The 26,564-nt window shown below is 40.4% G+C and overlaps 1 protein-coding gene across 1 annotated transcript in view; it reads right to left on the bottom strand.

Moving 5' to 3' along the window:
* The window catches only part of TMPRSS7 (transmembrane serine protease 7), a 48,409-nt gene that overhangs the window by 9,336 nt on the left and 12,509 nt on the right, over window positions 1-26,564 (bottom strand). The window contains exons 5-12 of the mRNA XM_034768561.1: window positions 25,272-25,465; window positions 24,070-24,108; window positions 20,643-20,871; window positions 17,118-17,248; window positions 14,853-14,965; window positions 10,446-10,552; window positions 2,479-2,615; window positions 1,399-1,506 (exon numbers count right to left, since the gene is read on the bottom strand). Coding sequence (XP_034624452.1) covers window positions 1,399-1,506; window positions 2,479-2,615; window positions 10,446-10,552; window positions 14,853-14,965; window positions 17,118-17,248; window positions 20,643-20,871; window positions 24,070-24,108; window positions 25,272-25,465 — 1,058 coding nt within the window. The remainder of the gene's footprint in view (window positions 1-1,398; window positions 1,507-2,478; window positions 2,616-10,445; window positions 10,553-14,852; window positions 14,966-17,117; window positions 17,249-20,642; window positions 20,872-24,069; window positions 24,109-25,271; window positions 25,466-26,564) is intronic.

Genomic DNA, 26,564 nt, shown 5'->3' with positions numbered 1-26,564 from the left:
CTCACCTGTAAAAATTGAGTGTAAATTCATAAGATGTCACAATAACCTCTAACAACAAATGGTGATATGAAAAGATACAAAAGGGAAACAGAAAGACTGAATTAAGTCCAACCAAAAAGGCCTCCTGAGATAACTCAAGGACTGTGTTATGATCATGCCTGGTACAACAAGGAAAGTGTGGAACAGGATATTAGTGAACCAATATTAGTGTGTTGGAAACTAAGCCTAGTTGGTGGCCAAAACAACGAGAGGATGGGCTATTCCATCCATTGCTGCTTTGGGGCTCCTTAAAGAAGGAGACTTTGGGGAGAAGTCATCATGGTTGCCACCCCACCATCTCCTGGGACACCAGACCTTTGTCATCCTAATCTGAAAAATGTCCTGACCAGACTGGGCCAGAGAGACGAACCCAGATAACATTGCCATCTCCCCTGGCTCCACCTGAATCCCAATCACCACTTGAGATGAAATGAGATTGGATTTTAACAAGAACAAACAGCTCCAGCCAATCACAACTAATTTCTTCTCTTTCCCCCCAAAAGGACAGATATTAACATCGTTAATACCATCTAAGAGACTCTCAAATAAGGGCATTTTCCTTCTAAAGCCTCTCTCTAGCTAGAGAGAAAGGGAACAAGCAATATTATTAAAATTAAAGTCTTAATACTTTACATTTCAAATGCTGTAACTATTTTTCCTTCTTTTCTTTCTCTTTAATAAAAAAGTTAAAAGGATTTTTAATCATGTGTTATCATGGTACTAAGCAGGCTGAGGTCTCGATATACCAAACCCCAAACCTTGTTTAACACTGTTTAAAGCTGCACGGTTTCAGAAACATAGTCAACTCTTTGGGCCTGTATATTCCATCTCAATTAATACAGTACACCCTATTGATTTTAACTGTAACTGGTTATTTCCAATCTGATGTTCAGCCATCCCTTCCACTATAGTCTTCAGATTATGGATCCTTAATGCCTGAAGGTTAATGCACTAACCCGCTATATAGCCTGTCCCCATCAGCACCCATTAATATGCATTTAGAATAAAGTTGCATTGCTAAGATGAAGAGGATGCGGAAGCGGGTAGGACATAGAATGTTTTAATTTAACAACGTCATCCTCCGGAGGAAAATAAACATGACTTGTTTCAGTTATTTTTGGATAACTGATTGACCTTTATCCCCTAGCTCTTTAGTATCACCATCTTGTCTGTAGCAAATAAATCAAGGCTCACAAATTTTTCACATTTGTTTAAGCAACCAAATCTGAATTTATCTTAGGCCTACAAAAACAGGCTGGAAATCTCAAGTTTTCTAGTACTTTCTTCTTTAAATTCCAGCAGAAAAAATATTAACACATTCTTTGGGTTTCCATTTGCAAATGTTAAGCAAATACTAACCACAAAAGAGTTCATCGCTTTCATCAAAGCAGTCATTTACGCCATCACAACGCTGAGCCTGCTCAATGCATAGGCCAGTGGAACATTTGAAGTACTCGGCTGGACATGCTGAAGGCAAAATGGATAGTCTATAAATTCTCTGCTTCCAAATATTTGTAATTCACAACATGAAAGTAACACCATTAAAATATTGTAAGGAAACAAAGTAAAATATGTTTAAAAATATTATTAGCTGTGTTATTACTGCCACCTTAACTTATTGGACAGCATGTAATGTTAGCCAGATTCTTACACCCTACTCTTCACTCAACTTTCACCACAGAATCAAGAATGGCCTGATTTTTTTTTTTTATATTCAATTCCTTTCTGACGCCCATTTCTGTTTATGCATTTCAAATGCAAATGTCACTGCAGTATGGACCGGTCCAGTTCCAGTGCAGAAGATGGGCATAAGAAAGTGTAGAGTATAAGATTTATACACACAGTCCCCCTCAATTAAACATATCTCAGTTGGGATTTTTTCCTATTATATCCTCATGTATTTCCCCCTCCCTCAAATACATCTTTTCTTGTTACGCTGCCCAATAAATATTCCTTACGTTTTCACACTAACTACCTACAACTTCTGCTGTTCATGGCTGGCTCTTTAGTTATGATTGCTGCATGGCAGAGTATGTAAACTCATAGAAAAAACTGTATGGGCAGAGTTTGTTAATTGGTGAACTGTTTGATTGGAGCAGCAGCAGCAAAGTAACATAGCAGAGACATGCATTAACAATGGCTTTGGGTGGGGGTGGGGAGTGACAGAATGGCAAATGTAGCTGACATTTTAGATCACTGAACCAGTTAACAAATTTCAGAGTAGGTCGTTGACTTAATTTAGGTGTAAAGTCTTTTACTTAAGGTTAGTGAATAAACCGGATTTCCTTGAAATATTTATTCTCAAGTTAATTCACAGTTTCTCACGAAATCCAAAACTCATTTGTCATGAATCTTAATAAAACTAAACTTGTGGTAAATATTTTAATTCAAAAAGGGATTTTATAAACATCCACAGAAAAAAATTGAAAACCGTCTTACGTTGGCTGATGTTGTAGCTGCCATATTCCACCAGAAGCGGCTGCTCTGAGAGCTTGGAACTACACTGAAGCTCAATGTTAACTACAGAGCTTGCAACATGGAAAACGGTTTGGTGATCAATGTAGTAACCACAGTACCTAAAAATGAGTGATGATAACGTTAGTTAAAAAGCTGCTTTTGCACTAAAGTGCTTCACATACTATTTAAGTACAACATCGCTGAAGTGCAGCCACTTGGTACACAGTGTAATTGCCTAACATGTTTTAGCCTAGGAGAGAAGGGCAAATGAGAAGTGTGATGTTATCCCTCAGATCAGATGAGGCTTTTTTTTTTTTTAGGGGAGGAGGGAGAATAGGTCTCATCTGAAAAACAATTGCACAATAAGCTACATAAATCAATTTACTTCCCACTGAACTACAAAGGGGGAAATCGAACCTACTGCACTATTGCCAACCTCAAGCATTCAAAAAAAATGATGGGACTGACTTAAAAATTATGAGACTTTATTTAAACAACATATTCAGGATTTTTGCATTATAGGTTCTGAGCCCTTAGGCTCTCACTGCATGCCTTCAAGCTGTTCCCTGCAGGAGTGAGAGCTAGAAACGTAATTTTCTTTAATGAATACTGAGATTTTTGCATGTAGTCTCTTGACTCCAGGAGCTGGGGCTTGAACATATACACCAAAAATCCCAAGCCTCGTGATAAAATCATGAGAGTTGGCAACACTGCTCCTGGGATTTGAACCTAAGATTTCAGTAAGCCCGTGATTTCAGACAGGGTACGGTGATTCAGTGTGCAGCCAAAGTGCTCAGGCACCATGGGGACAATGGAGGGAAACGGAAATCATCATAAACCATCTACTCAGAGCTCCCATCACTGCAGGAATAGGCTTTAATGGATAAGGTGAACTAAAAATGTTAACACTCCAGATTTAAGGTAGAAATGAGGAAACTATGGCAACTGTGTTAAACTGCTGACCCAGAAGATACATGGAAGCGTTCACCTTCATTGGAACATAATTCTTAACATGGAATACAGCACTCCCGCTGCATTCATTGCTATGTCCAGAAGCACCGCCACCTGGCAATTAGGTTTTTACGTTCCAGAAATATTATTTTTCCCTATTGAAACTGCTAGGGGGGAAAAGGAGAAGCTCAGCGTCGTGGGTTGACTGGGGTAGGGAGAGAGAGCTGATTTCTCAAATCTTAGTATAATTTTACTACGGCTAGCCTTCTCCTTGTCAGTTGGACTAGTACCATTTGCAAAAGAAAACTTAATAGCAACAGGCGGCTCCCTAAGTCCCCAATGTATTGATCATAGAATCATAGGACTGGAAGGGACCTCGAGAGGTCATCTAGTCCAGTCCCTTGCACTCATGGCAGGACTAAGTATTATCTAGACCAGGGATAGGCAACTTATGGCACGCGTGCCAAAGGCAGCACGCGAGCTGATTTTCACTGGCACTCACACTGGCCATGTCTTGGCCACCAGTCCGGGGGGCTCTACATTCTAATTTAATTTTAAATGAAGCTTCTTAAACATTTTTAAAACCTTATTTACTTTACATACAATAGTTTAGTTATATATTATAGAAAGAGACCTTCTAAAAACGTTAAAATGTATGACTGGCACACAAAACCTTAAATTAGAGTGAATAAATGAAGACTCGGCACACCACTTCTGAAAAGTTGCTGACCCCTGATCTAGACCATGCCTGACCGGTGTTTGTCCAACCTGCTCTTAAAAATTTCCAATGATGGAGATTCCACAACCTCCCTAGGCAATTTATTCCAGTGCTTAACTACCCTGACAGTTAGGAAGTTTTTCCTAATGTCCAAACTAAACCTCCCTTGCTGCAATTTAAGCCCATTGCTTGTTGTCCTATCCTCAGAGGTTAAGAACAACAATTCTTCTCCCTCGTGATAGCATCTGAAACATTCCACTGCATGTACAGTAGAAGGGTTTGGAAAATATAACAGGACCCAAATCTGAATCAGAATCTATCAACTTGGGGAGATTTTTTATGAGCTGGGTGTAGTGCAGGTAGCTATGAGAGGTGAGTAGTTTGTATTGCACCTTTAACTTTCTAGCAGTCTTCCTGCCAGCAAGGGCAGATGCCATTCTGAGAGGTAGAGCTGATGCAGTGCGTTACATGCGCTGTCTCATGGAGACTTATTCTGTTTTGCTCTTTCAGCTAGTGTGAAATAGTTCAAAATGGAACTAGATTATAGTTCTGTTCGTGGCAAAATAAATACTGGAACCCAAAAACTTCACCATGAAAAGTTTTTGAAAATATTAAGGAAATGTTACATTGAAAGTATGTTTGGTATAGACATGACAAGCGAACTGGTCAAAAGAAGTTCTCCAAATGGTCTTCTGGTGACCAGCCTAAGTTGTTCCCATGTCCTCATAAAAATGTAGCATTCCAGCTGCCCTCTGATTCCTAAGGAGAGGGCAGGAAACAGTCAGAAGGATAAAGGAGGAACTGGATATTTTGAGAGAAAGGGTACCAGGGAAAAAATAAGTTACCTGGCAAGCAAACACCAACCCCACATCAACTATTAATATTCAAGGGCTTTTCCCTTTGAAAGCAAAGTCTTTAAACAAGTGGACTGAATGAAAGATGGAGAACTGCCTTGGGTGCACATCTAGTTTAAGCTGCCATCTTGGCAAACATCTTCTCTGGATTTCTGCCTAGATGCCACTTACTGAATCTGAGAAAGCTAAATTGCCCATAGATGCCAAGAAACACTTAAGCCAGCCCGTCCAGCTGCATTTCTATGGCATCTTTTGATGAAAGATGCCACAGAGACTGCACATGATCTGTAGACACTGCCATAAAACAAATATTTATATTTAGTGTGTATATTTAAAAAATATAAATAATAAAAGAATGCCATCCATCAGCCTTTTAGACTCATTTTAAAAATAGAGTAAGCTTTTGAAAGTGGAAAAAATTCTGAGCAACATTTAAGCACTGAGGCTGGTCTAGAATTTGACAGTAATAAAGGAAAAATTCCCTAAACTAACAGTTTATCATGAGGAATAATCTGTCAGCTTTAAGGCCTTATCTACACTGGCAAAATACCCATCATTATCAAGAGGTGATAGCAATGGAAGCAGTTGAATTGATGCTGAACACCTTTATTTTGCAAGCATAGCCAAGAGCAGAACTGTTTCAAAAACAACTTTGGTTAACACCTACTAAACTCAAGGAAGGATAAGATGAATTATTGGATTTGAGACACTGTCTGATAAGGACTGATTTGTAGGCTGGAACTAGAAGTTACATTTTATTCATTGTGTTTATTATGGTAGTTCTGTTGTATTAATTTAGATTTAATATCTGGGCCACAGGTGTTTAATGTTGGACAGTGACTGGGTTATGTAAACACTTTTAAACCTTTTATTAAAGATACAGAAAAAAAGAAAGACTGGTGTTAACATTCACTTGCCACCCCACTGCTTGAAAAATGCCAGGACAGGACATAGTCTTACTTTGAGACCTGGCAAACTTCTAACAGCATTGGGCCTTTTAGGGCACTGCTTTTAGTTGTCACTTTCTAATCACAGGCTTACAGCAGTGTTACAGAATACACAGTTTGGCCAGCTAAGCCAGACACTTATTAGACAGAAGGAAAAGGGAGAGAGATAGTCAAGAGATGAAAGAAGGTAGGGAAGGAAAAGGACATATTTAGGTGGGAAGGTGGAGGAAAGGGGGCAAAGTCTCACATCTCAGGTAGTGTTTGGGATTTAGCTAAAGCCAGTATTGATGGCGATGTCATGGGGGTCCCCCTCTGGCCAGGATATTTCTCAGGATTACGAAGGTCCAGGGGGTGTCAAGAGATGGTGGAATGGCAGCCATAATGGCAAAGCTTGCTCTAGTAGCCAAAGTCTCTTTAAGAACCTCAAAAGGGAGCGAAGGGTAGAATTCCCCATCCTCATTATTTTGGCCACCAATTAGGCCTAGTTTCTGACACACCAATTTTTATTCACTGATCTCCAGTCCCCAACACCTCTTGTACCAGGTATGAACTTAACATTGTCCTAGAGTTATATCAGTCGGCCTTTTTGTTTGGCACAATTCAGTCAGTCTCTGTTTCGTACCTTTTCCCCTGCATCACCATTTATCATTACAAGTTACTGTGACATCTTATGAACTTACACCTCACTTTTTACATTTGAGCTTACAATTAGGGTAAATTTCTAGGCCCCGTTATCACAACCCCATTGTGCTAGATGCTGTACAAACAGATAAGAGTATATTCAATACAGAAGGTAGCAGAGAAGTTAATCAGTCCACTTCTCATGAGAATTCAAGGAACTAATGGACATTAACTGGTGTCTGTGTGCACCACAACCATCTGCTGTAAAGAATGGGAAAACTTGTTACTGTGTTTCTGTGAGGGACTTTGGTGCAATAAAGCTACCATGCAAAGCAAAATTAAAGTACTTCTGACAGATGAAGGAGATTCTGCTCCAGCAGCACATGGAGAGAGGTGTATGGCTTTTTAAATGGCATGAGAACAGCTATGCAAAGAGTTAGTTGTAAAACCCCAAACCATGTTCACACAGGTAAGTGGAAGGGAGCTTGTGCAAGTGCATTGTTGACCAAGCTCCCCAGTTCTGTTCCCCTACTACTAGGAGCAGAGACTTCCTGCATTTTGTCAGGTTCATTTGCCACATGCCTGCTAACACTCCCACAGCAAGAAAGGGCCTGCCAGAGTGTGCAAATAGCAGGAGGTTTATTAGACATCTGATTCCCCCCTACTAGCTAGCAGAGACCTGCTCCATACCTCAGCTTCCTTCAACACAAGGGAGCCCCACTCCGCACCCAACACACCTCCGTAGTGAAGAAACCAACTCCATACTTGACCACCTGCTCCCAAAGCCAGAAGAGACTGTCTCCTCTCACCCACACAGGATGACCTGCCAGTGACTACTTCTGATGGGACGCACAATGAGGTGCTGAAGCAGAGTATTTTTTTAAAACAGTCCCTTGTGGAAATTTTTTACAGCTTATCACAGTATGTGGAATTCTTCCAGTGGTGTTTTCACACACAGAAACATTAACAAGAAGACATCTATTTTTAGAAGCCTGTAAAAACTTTAGCAAAATCAGTTCTCAGAATGTGTGTGCTCTCTGGGTAGGCAGAAGCTTTTGGGGCTCACTGAATAGACAGCGAAAGTCAGACAGTAGGACTTGTGGGTCCCTGACTGGCTAAATCTATCCCCATGTAATCAGAACAGACAACTGTAGTAATTTTGGGGTGGGGGATCCCAGTTACCACAGCTACAGTATATTCTAAGGCCTTACTCCAATGCTCAAAACATGCAAGTCTCCAGCAGTGTTTTAACTAGGTTCACCCAACATAGCTAACACGGTCATTAGAACTGGTCAGAACTGGACTATTTTGACCCAACAAAAACTTGCATTGAGAAACTGAAAGAACTGAAATTTTTTTGGCAAAACACCCCAAGTTTTCTATGCAAGCAGACACTTGCTGCAAAAGTCTATTTAGTTAAACATCTGGTTTTCCTTTGAAAAGCAGTTTCAATGGAAAATTTGACCCAGCCCTAGCTGTAATATCACCGGGTTACCAAGATCAGGAATATGGTCCCAGTCCTCACATTTGAAAATTAAACCACTACAATAAAGTTACCATGGTCCATACTTTAAAAAAAAAAATCCTATGAATCAGAAGGCAAACAGCTGGACCATAATTATTTTAAAAGAGGTTCTTCATGGAGAGATTCCCACTAATGAACCCCAGCTTCATTTTCAGATATCACATTGGATATGAAATCACCCCAGAAGTCTTCTAACATCCTAAATCCTTCAAGGTACTGTGACAATCTGTATCCCTATGTTCACCCTTTTTACAATTTTGCACAAAGTATGCCTTGTGAGGTATCATTTGAAAACTCATACTTTGCTGATCATTACTGTCCTGTAAAATGTGTGACAACATTGTATGTAAAGTTATAAGATTCTACTCTATGACATTGCTGATACATGTTCCATGTTTCGAAAAGCAGGCACAAACCAGTTCCTCAGAGACAAAAGGCAAACTGATGCCTCAGACAGGTGTCGACAAAATCAAATCGACTATCACCTGGTTAAGAGACCATTCTTTGGCAGGAAAAAAGGATGTGGGCAAGAAATCTACATTTTGGCAAGGAAATAGTTAGAGGTTCTTGTTCCCACAGACTTTGTCTCCTGAACCTCAGCTGGAGGTGATTTTCAAAGAAAAAGAGAACTATAAGAAAGGGGAACAGATGCCCCCAAATACTCCCCCCTTTCTCTCTGCTCATAGCACCAGCACCTCCTGAAGGAGGAGGCAAGTAACACTAAACTGGGGGAGGGATCCTGGCTGAAAGGAATCCAGCCAGTAAGACTGCTGAAGCATGTGGTGAGAGAGACCTTTGCTTTGAATTAATTTAGCTTAAGTTAGATATTCGTTTGTGGTTTACTTTTTATTTTCTAGTAACCAATTCTGACTTTTGCACCTCATTACTTGTAATCATTTAAAAATCTATCTTTCTGTAGTTAATAAATTTGTTTTACTTTTTTATCTAAACCAGTGTGCTCAAACAGAAGTGTTTGGGAAACTCCATTTGAGATAACAGGATGTGTGCATATATCATTTTCTATTAATAAAATGATGGGCTTTCTAGGAGCTTGTGTTGTCCAGGAGAGGGCTGGGCAGTACAAGACACACATTTCTGGGGGAAAGTCTGGGATTGGGAATTTGCTGGTGTTGCTCTGCAGTGTAATTCAAGAATGGCTGGGCATAGAACTCATACTGAATAGCTGGGAGTGATTTACATGCTAGAGGCTGTGTGTGAGGAGACCAGGAGTGGTTACTCTCACAGCAAAGCAGTGTAAAAGGCACCCCAGTCTGGAGAATTGAGGGGACACAGCTGTTCAACAGTCCAGATTGTACCCTGGGGAATTTCACAGGTACCCTATAACTAGTTCAGGAAAAAAATGAAGTCCTCTGGATATCCATTTGATATGGGAAATACTTAGTGTCCATGTAGTCCAGTAACCAGCTTCCATCAAAAGTCAATGCGAGAAGCTTCAGAAGGAGGTTGAGCCTCTCATTTAAATACTTAAATGTATAGGATTATAACAACGGGAAGGCATTTTTCCCCTGTTCTAGCTAATGAGTTTTTCATATCCTCAAGTAAGCCCAAACTTGGACTAGTTTCCAAAGCAGGTTCAGAAGTTAAAGTGTGAGTTAACAGCTAATTGGAATCGATGTTCCAGTAAAGCAAGATTGTGGGGGGAAAACCTAACAAGTAAAGGGTGAAGGGAAGGGTGGGGGGAGGGGAGGGGGAAAGACTACAACAGAGTGAAAAAAGGATGCAAAGAGCCTGTGGGGAAAACTAAAGAATCAGCAATATTCTAATGACAGGTACATAGTAAATGTACCACACACAGGGCACCCAACTATGCCAGCTTAGCACTTCGGGTGGGGTGGGGGATGGAGATAGAGACAGAAGAACCATGCCTTCCCTAATAAAATCCCCATGATACCTGATATGCTTTCACTAGACTCCAATTAGACTCAATATCTCTTGTGAGCAATCATGAAATTAAGTTACAGGTTAAGAAGTTGTACAAAAAATTCAGTTTGATTAACCCGGTGAACCCAAAGCTATTTTGCATGGTTCACAGGACATCCATCTTCATCACGTTCTCTCATTCCTCTCTCTTACATGAGGAGAGAGAGAGCCCTTCTCTTCAGCCTAGCTGCTCTTTTAATTAGAAAAATATCTGATTTTAGGTTTATAGTTATACAAATCATCCAAATAAAGGGGCATGTTACAAATGCTATGTTTGTTTATGAATCTCTCTTCTTCCCCCTTTTTCTAAGCATTACTAACCCAGATGCCTCAGTAGCGTGAATGAGTTTACCGATAATTCCTAGTTTAATAACCCATGTGGAAATACTTACATGTGTTCATTAATTCTCCACCATCCCCGCTCACAGCCCTTGATGCTCTTCTCACTGATAGTGTAGTTATGAAACTTCAGTGCTATGCCCAGGCTCTTCTGAGGAGTCTGTAGCGAACAAGCAAGAAGGCTGGTAAAAACATTTTGTGCACACAGAGAATTAAAATCTTTAGATTTGTCTTAACAATTATTATGCTCTCGGGATACCAAGCTACAGGAGAGCACTGGCTTGCACAGAGCAACAAAGAGCACCTGAGCAGGCCTGATGGTTTTTCAGCTGCCAGCAAAATCTTAGGTTGGCAGAGGCTAAGTGCAGCTGCAGGCTTTCCATCCCTCATAAGCAAACAATCCTTTCATCTCCTGACTATATATGGAATGCGGCTTTCAAACTGAGATCAAAGGCCTCTGGCTATTCCAACTTCATTAGTGCAGGAGCAGACAGCCATGGCTGACTGACAGCTAAGACACTGAGGTACATCTGTGTCAGTTCTCCAAGGTTATGGTTTATTTTATTCCATATCATGCTTTTTGGTAGCACATTGCATCCAGAGGATTTCAAAGCATTTTAAAACCCAGATTAAGCCTAAGGATATCATAGACACATGTAATCAACAGAGGTTCCATTTTACAGGAACAGAAGACAAGTGACTAGAAGCTAGTAGTCATGATCTCATCCCGATCTTTTACTGATGAGAGAAATATAATTTGGCCACACGCACAGCATTTAGTTAGTTACCTATAGCCCCAGTTCTTCTCCCTCCATACTCGATCATTCCAAATTTTCTTCTGCCTAGTCTCCAACAATACAACAGCCACTCAATCCATTCCCTTTATCTCTTATTGCTTGCCTGGTTCTCTAGCTCCCTTACTCATCCCCTCCTAGTTATGTATGTACGCAGTTCTTTTTCACTATTCACCATGCAGTACTTCATTTTATTTGCTTTCTCACTTTTTGCTGGCTTCAGTTTGAACATTCTAACATACACATAAAAACACCACTTTAACTCCTATCTTTTAAGTGAGTTTGTCCTTCCCTCCCCCCCAACTCCTTGAGTGTGATTGATGGCTCTTTCTGATGCTTTGATTTCCTCTCCTTTAGCTCACTTTAGGTTTCCATCCCTTTCCACTCTACCAATACTGCATTTACCAAAGTTACCAGTTGTTCCCACACTTTCTACAGAGGCTCACATCTCTCCTCTGCCTAAGTATCCTAACAGCTCAAGACCAATGTGGAAAAATCTTAACTCCTATTCCCTACTTTAAACTTCCCAACTCCCTCCCGTCACCATGAAAAAACACCACTATCCGCCTCAATATACATGTTTGAAAGCTTTTGTTTGGTTTTTACTCTTTCCTCCCACATCAAAACTATTAAGTCCTTCTGGATTTCCTCCACTCTATCTCTATAGAGTCCAACTTCTCTCCATCCCTACTTCCAAAAAGCTATATCTATATTTTGACTCGTTCACTTCCCATTTTCAGTTTATGCTTTGCTTTCCACCTCAACCCTGCTCCCAACCCACTCAAAATCCTACCACCAAAAAAAGAACAGCTACTCCCCATTCTGAATCTCTTCACCTTACTTCCTCATCAAATTCCAAATATTTTTCACCACTTTTAATATACTATTGCTGTGTAGCTCACTGCTCTTAGTTATTCCTTTTACGCCCCTCCTGCTATCTACACTGACTGGCTCTTTGTTTGTTCCCTAATACCTTAACAAGTTCCAAGGGTACAAAGCAAGTTAAACAGAGTTGTTGGGCTTCCCGTTTTCCAGAGGGGACCAGAATACATCACAGAATGCAAAGGAAGGGACTTCCAAGCTGGAGATTATTCTCGAGTTCTCTGCTAAAGCACAGAGTCTGGTGTCCCTGCAGCTCTCATGATAGAACTCTCTTTTGTCCTCCAGATAAACTCCTCCCCACATTCATGCTTGACAACAGTTAGGCTGCTGGTGTGCCGAGACCACTGCCTATCACGTTGACCAATATTGTCTCATTGATTCCTTGTGATCCCCAGTTTGTCTGTATCCATCTTCTGGCTGATCCTTAGATTGTAAACTCTTTGGGGCAGGGCCCATTTTCTAGTTGTGTTTGTGCAGCGCCTACCACAATAGGGCCCTGGATTATGACTTGGACTGCTAGGCACTACCACAAAAATAATGATCATTAAAACGAAATAAAAGTTCTAAAATACTTAGAAAAGTGATCAAAGTTTTCCTAAAAAATTGTGGAAATTGGTCTGTCTCCACAGTGAAACAAGTGCAAAATTTTGAATTTTTTTTTTATTTTAAACCAGCTGTTTTCCTTGTAATATCCTGAGCCCAACACTGCCTATACTAAGATCCTGTTTTCAGTTGCTTATAACTTCAAACCTAAACTGTTTGGGCTGAAGTTTTCTGTGCTAGAAGTCTGATACAGGCTAAATATTTCTGGCAAAATATTTCAGCTGTTTCTGAGAACAAAAACTAGGGCAAAATGTTTTGCCCGTGTTAAAAAACTGGCAACCAGAACTGGGTGAAAAAAAATTTGCCCATATTTTAAAGACCGAAAAATGCAATTTCAGTAGAAACAAAACTATTAGTGAATTTACTGAATAGTTTTGACCAAACCAAAAAAATCAAAATGTATCAGTAATGTTGAAATGTAGTGTTACATTTCAGTATTACAAAAAACATTTCCATTTTTCAGGCTGGAGTCACAAAGTAGGGGGCGGAGAGGGAAAAGGAGGTGGTGGTTCCACTGGCCTCCTTATAACCTTTAGCCCAGGGGATAGGGCACTAGCTGGGGATGTGGGAGACCTGGATTCAATTGCCCCCTCTACCTGAGGTGGAGAAGGGATATTATCTTGCGTTTCCCACATTTGAGAAGAGCGCCTTAGTCACTGAGCTACGAGATAGTCTGGCATAGGTGTCTCTATTCTATTCTACACAGGTTTTTATATTGTGCTCATGATGGTAGTATTTGAGCACCTTCTAGTTGTGAGTTAAGCAAAGAGGCTGCACATCTATCATGTGGTGTTTGTTCCCTCAGGCTATGTCTACGCTTTGAGCTATGGTCGTAATTCCCAGCTTGAGGAAAGATACCAAGGCTAGTTCCGACAGAACTAATGCGCTAAAAATAGAGCATAGCCATGGTGACATGCTGCCCTGAGTACATGTGCCAGACAGCAAGTACTCAGGGTGGCTGGCCCCTCATACTGCCACAGCTACACTCTTCTGAGTGCACTAGCTCTGATGGAGCTAGTGCAGGTACGTCTCCTCAAGCTGGAAATTACACCCCACCTAAAAGCGTAGACATTCCCACACTCTCCCGTTGAAGCAGGTCCACTTTGTATACATTATTAATGTCACTGGAGCAGGGACTTAAACATGGGTCTCCCCCATCCCAGATGACTGCTGTAACCCCCAGGCTACAGACTCAGTCTCTTTTCCCCGTGCAATGACTATTCACTGACATCACAAATAACTAGGCCTTGTCACTATCAATCCTGAGAAGTATAATGCACGAAGAGTGCCTGCAGATCCATGGATATGAGAGGAGAACACAGAGGCATTCAAAGTAATATTACTACCGTTCAATGTGTACACAAGACCCCACTTTTATTAAATGACCATCCAAAAAGGTACCAAGTATTTTACATTAGTTATCTGCATTTATCAGCCACCTCTTCAACACAAGTAGAGACTGTGCAGAATCAGTCTGAGATGTTTTAGAAGACTGGCTGAACTGTTTGGAGTTGAGATGCTCAGAAGGCAAACTCTGTCTACACACAACCCATGGACCGGTGTCACTGCACTTCACGCTGTTTTGAGCCACTTTACATTTGTATACGTTAGCACCAGGGGCCAGATTTTCCAAAAGAGCTGAGCTTCCCTTTAGGCAGCAAAATGAGTGTTGGGTGCCAGGGTGTTGAAAAATTTTACCTTGAGCGTTAAAATGAGAGGTGCTGAACTCTGGTGGAAAATGTGAGACCAGCTGCGGGAATGCTGAGCACTTACAATCCAGCCCCACATCTCAGATGAATGGCGGTGGACAGAACACACTTTCTGTTACACAAGGGACTTCGCACATGCACATTTTAAATTATTTACGTCAAAGCATTTTATGAATAATTCTTGTTAACAAATAAATCTAATTTAATCTTTCATGGGATGCCTCCTGGCTTTTCAAGTAAAATTTGCAGCCACTGTTACTGCAGACCCACTTGTCTATTTCAAGATGCTACTTTCTGTTGGCGTTTCAGTGGTTACTTTCTACAGGTCCCAGTGCATTGCATGTATTCAGCAATAACCATTCTATAAGATGACTACCTCATTTCTCAGAAAGCACGTCACTATCTAGCAAAAACCTAAGGATTCTGTTGCCTAAATTATGCAAAATGCCTAAAGAAGAAGAAAAGACATTACCTGAAAGTTCCATGTACAAATGCATTTTGGAGGATAGTAGCTTGGATAATATGGACTCACAATTCGCCCCTCAAAGCCAGTTTTCTCTTTTGTCAATATCGTTTTTCCACATTCTAAAAAAAGAAATATTTTGGTGGGGTTTCACATTATTTTAAATATCCCAGTTTTGTAGCCTGTTGGATAAGTGTCTACATTAGTTGCCGACCTTTGGCTCCACAACAGGACAACTTAAGGGTTATGTTCTGGCCCACCCACAAAAGATCAGAGGCCAGAGCTGTACAAAAATAGCAGCAGCAGAGTGGCACTGAAAATGCAGACACCGAACTGGCAAGCTCCAAGAATGCTGCCTCAGAAAATCCACTCCATGTCTCTCCCAAAACAGGAAAGTCACCAGATCATATTAACTGTTCGGTCCTCCACAGCTGCCAACTAACAGCCTCAAGCCAACACACTGCAGCTCAAAAGTAGAGGTGGCTCACAGAAGCCATTTCTTCCATTTTACAAGACCTTCTTCAGACTCATGAGCCGTATTTTGGATTTGTTAACAAAAAAAAAAAAAAAACCCACACACAGTGAGTTTGTGTCTGAAAGTTTACTTTTTAAAAGTTTAATCACACTCAGTTACATGGCTCTAAAATATTACCAAGTAGTATATTTGCAACCAAAAAACATCAGCATTGTAGTAGTGCATGAGAATCTGTTTTATAAAGCCAGACAGGACCATTGCAATTATATTGTCTGACCGCCTATATAACACAGGCGTTAGGAACTTCTCAAAATAATTTCTGTTTGAACTAAAGCATATCTTGATTTCAAAAATTGCTATTGAAGGAGAATCCACCAGGACCCTCAGTAAGTTGTTCCAATGGTGAAATATCTTCAATATTAAAAATTTGCACTTATTTTCACTCTAAGTTTGTCTAGCTTCAGTTTCCAGCCATTGGACTAAATTATACCTTCATCTGCTAGATTGCAGAGCCCTTTTTCATCAAATTTCTGTTCCCCAAGCAAGTACTTTTAGCCCAATGAAGTCACCTCTTAATCTCAAAGAGAAATTGAAAAGAAATGGACTAATCACAAAGGTCTAAAACGTGATTGTCAATATTCATTGCCCAAACCGAGAAATTTAAAATGTAATCAAGATATGAAGAGTTAAACAACAAAATTCAGCTTTAATGCTGAATACTTGAGTACTCAATACCTTCAGCCTCAGTACTGCCAGTCAGACTTCAGCCTGTAGGAACAGCTGCATAAGTAGCTAAAGCAGTGACCCAGGAATGCTAACGATCTCAGAGACTGGACTTGCTCTGCCCTGTGCTGATTGGCTATTTGCTTCAGCCCCTCCCTCGCCATCTCTTCACCTCACTCCACACCTGCCCCTGCAATATCCACTCTCCTTTCAGTTTCCTTTCCATGTAACTTATCCTCTCCCTTACTCTCCCAAACCCATACCCCACAAGCCAAGAATAAAATTGTGGCACCAACATGATGTTTGCCCCCATCATATCATTCACTCTACTTGTCTATTATACCCTTTCCCCTACCCTGTGTCTGTCCCATTTAGATTATGAGCTCTTTGGTGGCAGAGACTGTCTAGTGCACTGTATTTGTACAGCACATAGCAAAATGGGGCCCCATTCCTGGCTGCATCTTAAGTACTCCTCTTATAAACATGATTCATTAAAACAACAACATGTCCAAACACAGGATTTGTTTATGTTTATAAATGGACAGTGGCCCTTCAGTTGGTCAAAAATCTGCAGCAACTTCTTGTCCCACCCATAGTACTACATTGAGATCACAAAAAGCTGCCTGTAGTAAATAACATCTTCTTAGCTGTGGGAGGAATATTTTATACTTGTGCACCTTATTTATAGACAGTCACTCAGTTAACACAACACCTCCATCTACTGGCATATTGGAGTATAGGACTGGTGATTAGTTTGAAATACAAGTTCAGTCAAGTGGTTTTTAAATGTACTTCCATGACTGCATCATTTAACAATAGCTAGTCCAAACAAACATGATTACAGGAAGGGGAAAAAATAGGGAAATTTTATCATGCTGGGAGTCAACATGATAAAAACAATTCAGAAGAGAGACAAGTGGGTACTGAAAAACATGAGAGAGATCAAGATGATATAGGAGTAGAAGAGAAAGGACTAAAAGAAGCTGACCAGGAGTTATCCAAATTCATTAAATCAGTCTATGGGGTTGGAGTGGCATCTCCATGAAAAATACAAATTCATTTAAATAATAACTTACTTTCTTGTGTAATGACCTCAAAGTACCCATGAACTTCCTTCAGTTGCTGTATTTGTGTTGACTTAAACGTTACCAGCATCAGGTTATTTGTGGAAACAAATGACATTAATGAGATGGTTGGTTCACAAATTCTAAGGGGAAAAAAGTGACAGCATCCACATGAATAGTATTGTATTAAATGCACATTACTCTTGTTATTAAATGTGCAAAGTTTCCATGGGACAACCAAGTTTGTAAAGCCATCTTCCATCCAAACTCTACTTTAAAAGCAGTGACCTTCCCTTCTAGAAGAACATGTGATTTCATACTATTTTCAGGTCAGAAAATAGTGAAGCTAAGCTCATGGTTTGCTACTATTGCTTTTGGGTGGGGGGAGGGGAGCTGTTTTGAGGTTTTCCATTTTAATACTGAAAATAAACCACACAAGTACGTCTGATCAGCTGCACCATATTATTCTTTTTAGTTATAAAAGGACACTCCTCAGAGAGAGAAATCTGGCCCTGTCAGATCTGGTGGCATTTCAAAGAGCAACACACACACTTGATTCCCACAATTCCTAGTGACGCACATGCCCTTCCATATTCTAGTCTTACTCACATTTCCAGCTCTCAAAACTTGCTTATACAATAAATATAATTGCCCAAGTCTGCTGTTCTACAGAACTCAAAGCTGAATGAGTCATTCAGAGACGTGACAGCACTCATCTCAGCTGCAGCCATAAACAAAGGTAGTGGGAAAGTTTCCTAAATGTCTTTTTATTTTCTTATTCCTTAAACATCCCAGCTCTCCTTCCTCTCTCATCATCGTTTGACTCAGCTCCCCACCTCTACTGTTCAATGGTTTCTTCAGCTGCTTGATCATTTTGCCACCAAATGTCTCAGTCGTTTATGCCATCACCAGATATTCTCCACAACAGTTCCTCCCCCTTCTTCCTCACCCCCTGACTGACTGAGAGGGTGGGGACATGTCACTTAATCCTAAAGTCTCTTCCTTTTCCTCCCTTAGGCAGTGTTGACATTTTTGATTCCCTCTGGATTTTTAAAGACACAAAGAGCAGAATGGCTCAAATTAAGTTCTTATCTACCCAAGTAGGTTAGATATTCTGCCACAGAAATAAGATTTTTTTTTAATTCATATTGACACTATTGAAATGTTTGCCAAGATAATATTTTAAGAACCGGGTATGAAAGAAGCCAGTATACTGAACTTGCCTTATGAAACAAAGATAAAATTTGCTGAATTAAGTTAAACCTCATTGACCTGAAGCCTAGAGTAGGTGCCCTTGCAGGCCCATGAGCAGGGGGGAGAGTACAGGTACCATTTGTGATGCTGGCAGGCCAAATGCCAACTCTTGCCCAGGCTACAGGCATGAGCTCAGAACTGACAACCTCGTAGCTGGAGACCAGGCCAGGTCACCTGTATGTGAGTTTGGCTCAAAATAGGTATTAGTCTCTAAAGAATGTATTTAGTGTTTAGACTCCATGAAATGCTTGTAAGTTTTTGCATGTATCAATCTCACTTATAATATAGACATTATAAGATAATATTTAAGTGTTTGCTCTGAAACTGTAAACCCCCACAATCAGGAGAGAAGCATTACCAAAGTGTGAAATACTAGTTTTCCACAGAAGCTGTCATCTCCTGCCTAACTAAAGAAGGCCCATAGACACCAGACAAACCATTGCAGAACATCAGTGGACAAATCTGTCTATTCAAATTATGTCTGTCTGTCTATTCTGTTGATTGCTCCCCACCCCCGCAACCCAGGAAGAGGAGACATGCACGTAAACTCAACCCATCATCATAAACTCTGGGGGAAGAGAATAAAAAAATCTCTGACAAGAGGAAACTGCATCTTTTTGGTTGTTGGCTGAAGGGCCAGAGATTCTAAACTGAACTCAAAGATCCCCACGGGCTGCTTCCTGGGTCTGCCCTGAAAGACACTTTGTATAGACAGATCGTTACAATTCTGTCACTGTTAGGATTTAGATAATAACTCACTAGTGTGTGTATATGTTCGCTTGCTTTAACCCAGGGATTGGCAACCTTTGGCATGCGGCCCCCCCAGGGTAAGCCCCATCGTGGCCTGGGCCGATTTGTTTGCCTGCCGTGTCCTCAGGTTTGGCTGATCACAGCTCCCACTAGCTGCGGTTCACCGCTCCAGGCCAATGGGGACTGCAGAAAGCGGCGGCCAGCACATCGCTAGGCCCGCGCTGCTTCCCGCTGCCCCCATTGGCTTGGAGCCTCGATCGGCCGAAACTGCGGATGCAGCAGGTAAACAAATCAGCCCGGCCCACCAGGGGGCTTACCCTGGTAGGCCGCAGGTTGCCAATCTCTGCTTTAACCTGTAAATAAATCAGTCCTTTGTTCTAGTTAATAAACCTTTAGATAATTTATTACAGAACTGGCTACAAGTATTGTCTTTGGTGTAGAATCTTCTAGAGTACCAACTGATCTGGGGTAAGTGATTGGTCTCTTGTGACTGGAAGCAACCTGAATGTGGTGTGATTTTTTGTTTAAGTGGCCGTTTATCACTAAGTCCAGTTTGTCTGAGTGGCAAGATAAACTGGAGAAGTCTAAGGGGACTGTCTGTGACTCCATGGTAAGACTGCTATAGTGATCCAGACGTTCACATCTGATGTGTTCACAGTTCACTTACAGAAAAGACTAACAAGGATGTTGCCACTAATAGTGGTCTGGTAGCCCGTAAGAACTGAGCCAGTGATCTCAGTAAAGTTTCCAGTGGATGGGTGTCCAGAATACAAAACCCAGCTCTCTTGTTCACCCTCTTGCTGGGCAGGAAAAGGGCTACAAAACTAAGCTTTCCATCTGTACATGGTGTTCCCTCCAGGTCAGAGATGAATCACTTGAGCAGAGTGGGAGAAGCTGTCACTGCCCATATAACTCTATATTTATTATTATTATTATTATTATTCCAATAGTATCCAGTGGACCCAATCAGGGCACAAGAACCCATTGTGCTAGGTACAATACAAACACAGAACAAAAATATCTGTCTGTCCCTCCAAAAAAGATCCTTCATTCACCAACTCTCTCCAGCTATTAAAATTCACAGAACTCAAACTTTTAAATAAGTTATAAACTGTACAATCCTTAAAATACAAATATTACTTGCACTTGAAAGCCAGAGCAGTGCAAAGGTATCAGTTTTCACACATGAAAGGAGAGTTTCTTGACGTCTCCTAATTTGTTCAAAGGATACATTTTGAAAGTTCTTCCAGTCTACTCATGCTTTCTGAAAAGAAATGGGAAATTCTGCCCAATAACAAACTGCATATTTTCACACTTTTGCATCTAAGTTTAATATTTATCATTTTCCTAATGCCTTTTAATTAGCAAGACATGTTTTTCCACTCACTTCTTCATGTAAGATAATTAAGGTCATGATTATCATTTGTACAAAAACCAAAATTTAGTGAGGACAAACTAAAAAGTAAAATCACAAAAAAACCTCATGAAAATCTTGCAGAACCAAAGAATTCTCATTGAAATATATATACATACCGGTAGAGTATCTTACTTTTGATTGGCATCAAGGAGTCATAAATGGTCAGTGAGTCAGTGATGCAATTATCTGCTTCAATGTGAATAGATGCTATTGAGAGACGAATTAGATGGCCCACTAATGCAATCAGTTTGAAATAACAAATCATCCTCCCGGAGGTAGCAGTGATGTCCAGTGGAAAGTGCTGATGCAGACGATCTGCATATAGATCATATATGCAATTTGTTCCTGTAGAAATACCACATTTTCAACATGAATATTGACTCACTGCACCTGATCAAGGAGTGTGAAACAAGATGGGCATATGTAACAAGTGTATTCATAATGGTTCTTGTGAACAGAATATGCCAATATATCCCCTGGGCTCTTACCGCCTCATTTATTCACAAGTCTATGATTAAAGACAGTTATAGTGACAAGAAAATTGAGAGAGAATAAAAGCATGGTGCATGCCAGTATGAATAAATATTTGAAGGAGCATTTGCACTGGAAGTACTGTCATTTTGAAAAGCTGCTATTTGCAAAATACTTTTGACTTATACAAGGGTTCACAGGTCAACAGAAAGAAGAGGTAAATTCTAATTGTTCATTATGAAAAGTTTGTCCAGCCACCTGGCAAAAATCCAGGTGATTTCTGGTCTCCACTATGCACCATTGATTTCTAAGCTTCAGAACATCCAAAGTGCACTGTTGTATATTGCTGTCATTAAGGTTTTTGAACTGAAGTGTCCATCTGGTAAGATATTGCTCTTCTACGTGTTAAAAAGAAACAAGCTAACAATTCTGCCGGCAAGTCTACAGTGCAAATAGTGCAAATTATTAGGGTTTAGTGCAACATTCCCAGGAAAGCCCCAAAGCACATACAACTTGTCTGGTTTCAGTTTATGACAAAAATCGAAATTTGAACAAAGCTCATTGGAAAGTACCACTGAAGTGCAAACCTTAATTTAAGTTAAGATGAGCCAGTTTATGTTACTGTCAAGTCCTTAGTTTCAATTCAAAACCTTTGGGATTTTCAATTTATTCATACCTGAAACTCTTAGCACAATTCTTTGGAAGGAAAGAGTGGGAAGGTGTGAATGCAAAAGAATTGGACCCACACAAGGTAATTACCTCAATCTTTACAAATTAAAAGGGTAAATTTTCCTCAGCTCAGATAGTTACCCCCTTGAAACACCAATGAAAATATTACTGGAATATCTGTAAATGCATCTGTGGGTGAACCCAAGAGCAGCTGTATTACTATGTTGCAATTGGCAAACCAAATTAAATATTTCTCTTAACATGATGAGTAGCAGCAAGCTCCTAACAAAGTTGCCAACAAGTCATCTTTCCAGAAGTGTAAATTATTAGAGCTGAGAATCTAATCAGTAGTGAGTCAATGCAGGAAAAAGCAGATATTTCTGAGGTTTTCAAATGTACGTGAATATTCTTGAAATATTTATTCACATCAGTGATTGAATGGCATAAATAAGTGTCACATACCTTCAACATAAACTCAATTTCTCTCTCACATAGTTGATTTCTTTTTCAGAATTAGTGCAGTTATTAGTCACCAAAAATCAGTTTTTGATTCATAACAGGTGTTCATTCCACCCCCTCCCCACAGTACAAGATCAGCTTTGCTGACAACTAATTTTTATTAATTTAATTTGACTACAGTACTATTGTGGGTTATTTTAGTAATTGTGAAAGTAAATCATTTTGATAACTAACTGAAGTCAGGCATGAAACAAGATAGCACGAGTGCAAGTTTTCCTAGACCACTCTGGCAAATTAATCTCAATGTTCACCTGCAGCCCCATGGTATTCCATTATCAAGCTTCTTTTAAATACCAATTACCAACTACTCTCACATACACAGTGAGTGTATCATGTGGACAAAGGAAGACTAGAACGTGATGTCATCTTTTTCATTCATGGGGTTTAGGAGAGAGAATCTCAAAACATCTGTTTGTATCAAATGGTCCTCTTTTTCCTTCTCCCCTCCCCCTTTCCCCATCTAGAGGAGCCACATACAGGACTAAATTAATGCAAGATCTGATCTTCATGTTATTGCCGCTACCATGGAGTTGGAACACACATCTTGTACTATTTCAGTCCCATAAATGGTTCCTTTACATACTTAAAAAAGCCTGTAGAAAGAACCACTCTAGACCCTGTGCCAACTGCTGCTATAGCCTAGAATGAATCCAAGAAACAATCAAGTATATGAACATTTTAGCAAATAAGATCTGAGTTTCAAGCAACTCTGATTTATGGTGAGAGTGTGAAACCAAGTGGGGATCTGCATGGTGTCAACCCATAAGGTCAGGAAAAACTAAGCAGTTTTGAGCAACTTTTGCTTTAAGTCATGGGATTCATTCAGACACTAAATGCATTATGTAATTTCAGAGGGAACAAAGTGGTTGCTGGTGAGAATATGCTTAAGGTTGGCAGGTTGTCTGGGGGCGAGACTGGCCTGCCTCCCAAAGTCTGTGAAAGTGAGGGATCGTTGTCCAGGATCCCTCACCAGCAACCACGCACTGCACCATAACAACTCTAACTCAGGGACCAACCCATGCAACAAACCTTGATGCCAACTCTGCCCACATATCTACACCAGCAACACCATCACAGGACCTAACCAGATCAGCTACAACATCACCGGCTCATTCACCTGCACGTCCACCAATGTTATATATGTCATCATATGCCAGCAATGCCCCTCTGCTATGTACATTGGCCAAACTGGACAGTCACTACGCAAGAGGATAAATAGACACAAGTCAGATATAAGGAATGGCAATATACAAAAACCTGTAGGAGAACACTTCAACCTCCCTGGCCACACAATAGCAGATGTAAAGGTAGCCATCTTACAGCAAAAAAACTTCAGGACCAGACTCCAAAGAGAAACTGCTGAGCTCCAGTTCATTTGCAAATTTCACACCATCAGATCAGGGATTAAACAAAGACTGTGAATGGCTATCCAACTACAGAAGCAGTTTCTCCTCCCTTGGTGTTCACACCTCTCCTGCTAGCAGAACACCTCACCCTCCCTGATTGAACTAACCTCGTTATCTCCATACTGATTTATACCTGCCTCTGGAGATTTCCATTACTTGCATCTGAAGAACTGAGGTTCTTACCCACGAAAGCTTATGCTCCCAATGCTTCTGTTAGTCTTAAAGGTGCCACAGGACCCTCCAAAGCATATATTGATACTGGTTTGTGATGTCTATCAAAATACTATCAAACAATATTTTCAGAGACAGATTCTGTGCTTGGGCACAAGCCGGACTCCCCATTGACTGCAATGGCAGCTCCACACATACATGCCATGGCTGAATTTTATCCTTGTAGAACAAAACTAAGCAAATCTCATTACAAGTGAAAAACAGTGAATATTGAAACAAAACAAAACAAAACCAAACCCAGAATTACCTGTTCCAGTTGTTGATGAATAATCTGATCGTAGCCCAGCTGCACTGGAAAAGAAACTAAAGTGAACCTGCTCATATTTTACATGGAATTCAAAAATCCAGCATTTAAATCTAGCCAAATCCATATAAACTTTGTAATGAATACACTTTACATATTTCAGCTATCAGTTTCATAATACTCTGCTGAGAGTGTCTGACCCCTGAATAGTCTGAGCAGAGAAAAAAAAGCAGTGAGAATTCTGTGGAATAAATTCATATAAGCTTAGTAATTCCAGCTCTCACACTTTTAAGGGAGATTCAACACTGAGAAAATCCCATCCATCCTATAACCTGCCCAATTGCTGACCATCAGAAACTCTATCTGCTTCTCAGGCTACATACGTGCAGAGTGTGCTATCTGGCCACTATGGAAGCAGAACACTGAGTTTTGTATCAGATCTTAGGGGCTACACCGCTCAACTAGCACATGTTGTAATCTGATTTGGGGCATCGTCATCAGCAAATGCACTGAATGATGCATCATTTGTGTCCTCGTCCTCACCGAAAGCTTAAGGCGCCTAACTGCGTGAGCTGTTGAACACTCAATTGCTACTGAAGGCAGTAGGAATTGAGTGTGCTCAGCACCCTCAAGATTAGATCCTTAATACAGGACAGGACCTTCCTGGTCATCAGTCACGTAAGATTTTTTTCAGTAAGCCACAGAGCAACCAGGGAGGAGTGCATGGTGAGAATAAGACTCTTCTAGGTAAGAAGTTTCTCACCGCCTTCCACAATCAGGGCAGGAGCCATGCACAATTCCCTTTCTAGGCAAACATAGATGAGAAAGGTACTCATCTACAAAAGCATGGTCCTTTGCCTTTGTTCTTAAATACAACCCTTAGATTAAAGGCAAAGAGATTGAACTAAGGTTATTCTGAGGACTGGGATTTATGTCACACAAAATCAGGAAGTTCACTGTTATGGTGCCAACAACATTAAACTGAATTCAAACCTTCCCAAACTTGAGGAGCCGTGGGATTCAGCGCCTCAGTTCATCTTCCATCTGAAAGGGGAACTTGATGTAGCTTTTTGCTTTTATCGTAAATTAATAGTGGGGCTGGGGATAGGAGACCTGGTAGTTTTATAACAGTGGCTATTCTAGGAAAACAAACTTCTAATACATAAAATAATTCATTAAGGATGCAGACATGTACAAATACTGACCACTCAACACAATGGAGTCCATGTCGACTGCAAGCCCTTGCAGGCTCCCCACTGAGGTCCGGTTGATGATACTTGTCTGAATAGAGTCCTTTAAAATGGCAGCCACACAGTCCTCACAGAACACTTGGCCTTTAGCCTGTGGTACCACAAATACGATCCAGAAATGAATAAGAAGGCCTCCATTGTTGTTGTTACTGAAATTAAATGTACATATAGAGTCTGTCATATTGCAATGTTCCTCTGACTGGACATTTACATGGGCTTCTGGATAGTGATTTAGAAGAGTACGATTCCCATTTTACATCTGGGTACATTGTTTTGACACACTGGGCCTTCTCACTCTCTCTTCAGAAGACACTATTTAAGATTATAAACGAATAGAGTAACTTTCAGAGGGCCCCCACTTTCTATTGAGGCAAATAGAAATCTTTCCACCTGATTTGGAGTTGGCTTGGTTCCCTAAGGAATGAAGTAGGAATGAAGGAAAAACCATCTCTCCAATAATGTTATCCTTGAACAACCACTTTGCAGTATCCCAAAACAGTTTCTACTACTATTTAATCCTATCTTTAGGTTTCATAAGAGCACTGAGCCTCTATCTATCTTCTGTCTACTCCCCTGGCTAAAGCTTGGTCTACATTTTAAAGTTATATCAGTATAACTATGTGGCTGTGGTGTGGTTTTACCACCAATTTAACTAAACTGATACAAGCCCAAGTGTGGACAGAGTTATACTGGTAGAAAGGTACCTTACCTGTATAGTTAAACCTGGTCTATATATTAAAAAGTTTTGCTAACACAGCTGTGTCAGTTAAAAATAAATAAATAAATAAAAATGAATACACTTCAAACAGCTAAAGCTATTCCAGCAAAAGCCCTAGTGTAGATGGAGATATTCTGGCAAAAAGAGTCATTTTGTCAGCACAGAATGTTTTTTTCTGGGAACTGGTATAATCGGTAAAACAACTCTTTTGCTGGAATAAGCTGAACCTGCACTAGAGAGTTTCCTTGTACAGCTATACTGGCAGACTCTTTTCAGTGTAGGCAAGGTCTCTTTCTCCTTCCAGTACAGGAATAGCTACACCAATATAAAACATCTTTATAGCACTGTAACTGCATCCACACTAAGGGTATGTCTACACTACAAAATTATGTCCATCTAAGTTACATCGACGTACAACCGCCACAGTTATTAAATGGCTTTTGCATGTCCACACTATGCTCCTGGTGTCAGCAGGAACACTTTACCAATTTAATTCTCAGCATGGGGCATTATGGGAAGGCTTCTGAAAG

This window comes from Trachemys scripta, chromosome 1 (assembly GCF_013100865.1).
Source record: "Trachemys scripta elegans isolate TJP31775 chromosome 1, CAS_Tse_1.0, whole genome shotgun sequence".
Classification (NCBI taxonomy): Eukaryota; Metazoa; Chordata; order Testudines; family Emydidae; genus Trachemys; species Trachemys scripta.
Note: the sequence above shows the minus strand (reverse complement) of the source record. Positions and strands in the feature narration are given on the sequence as shown.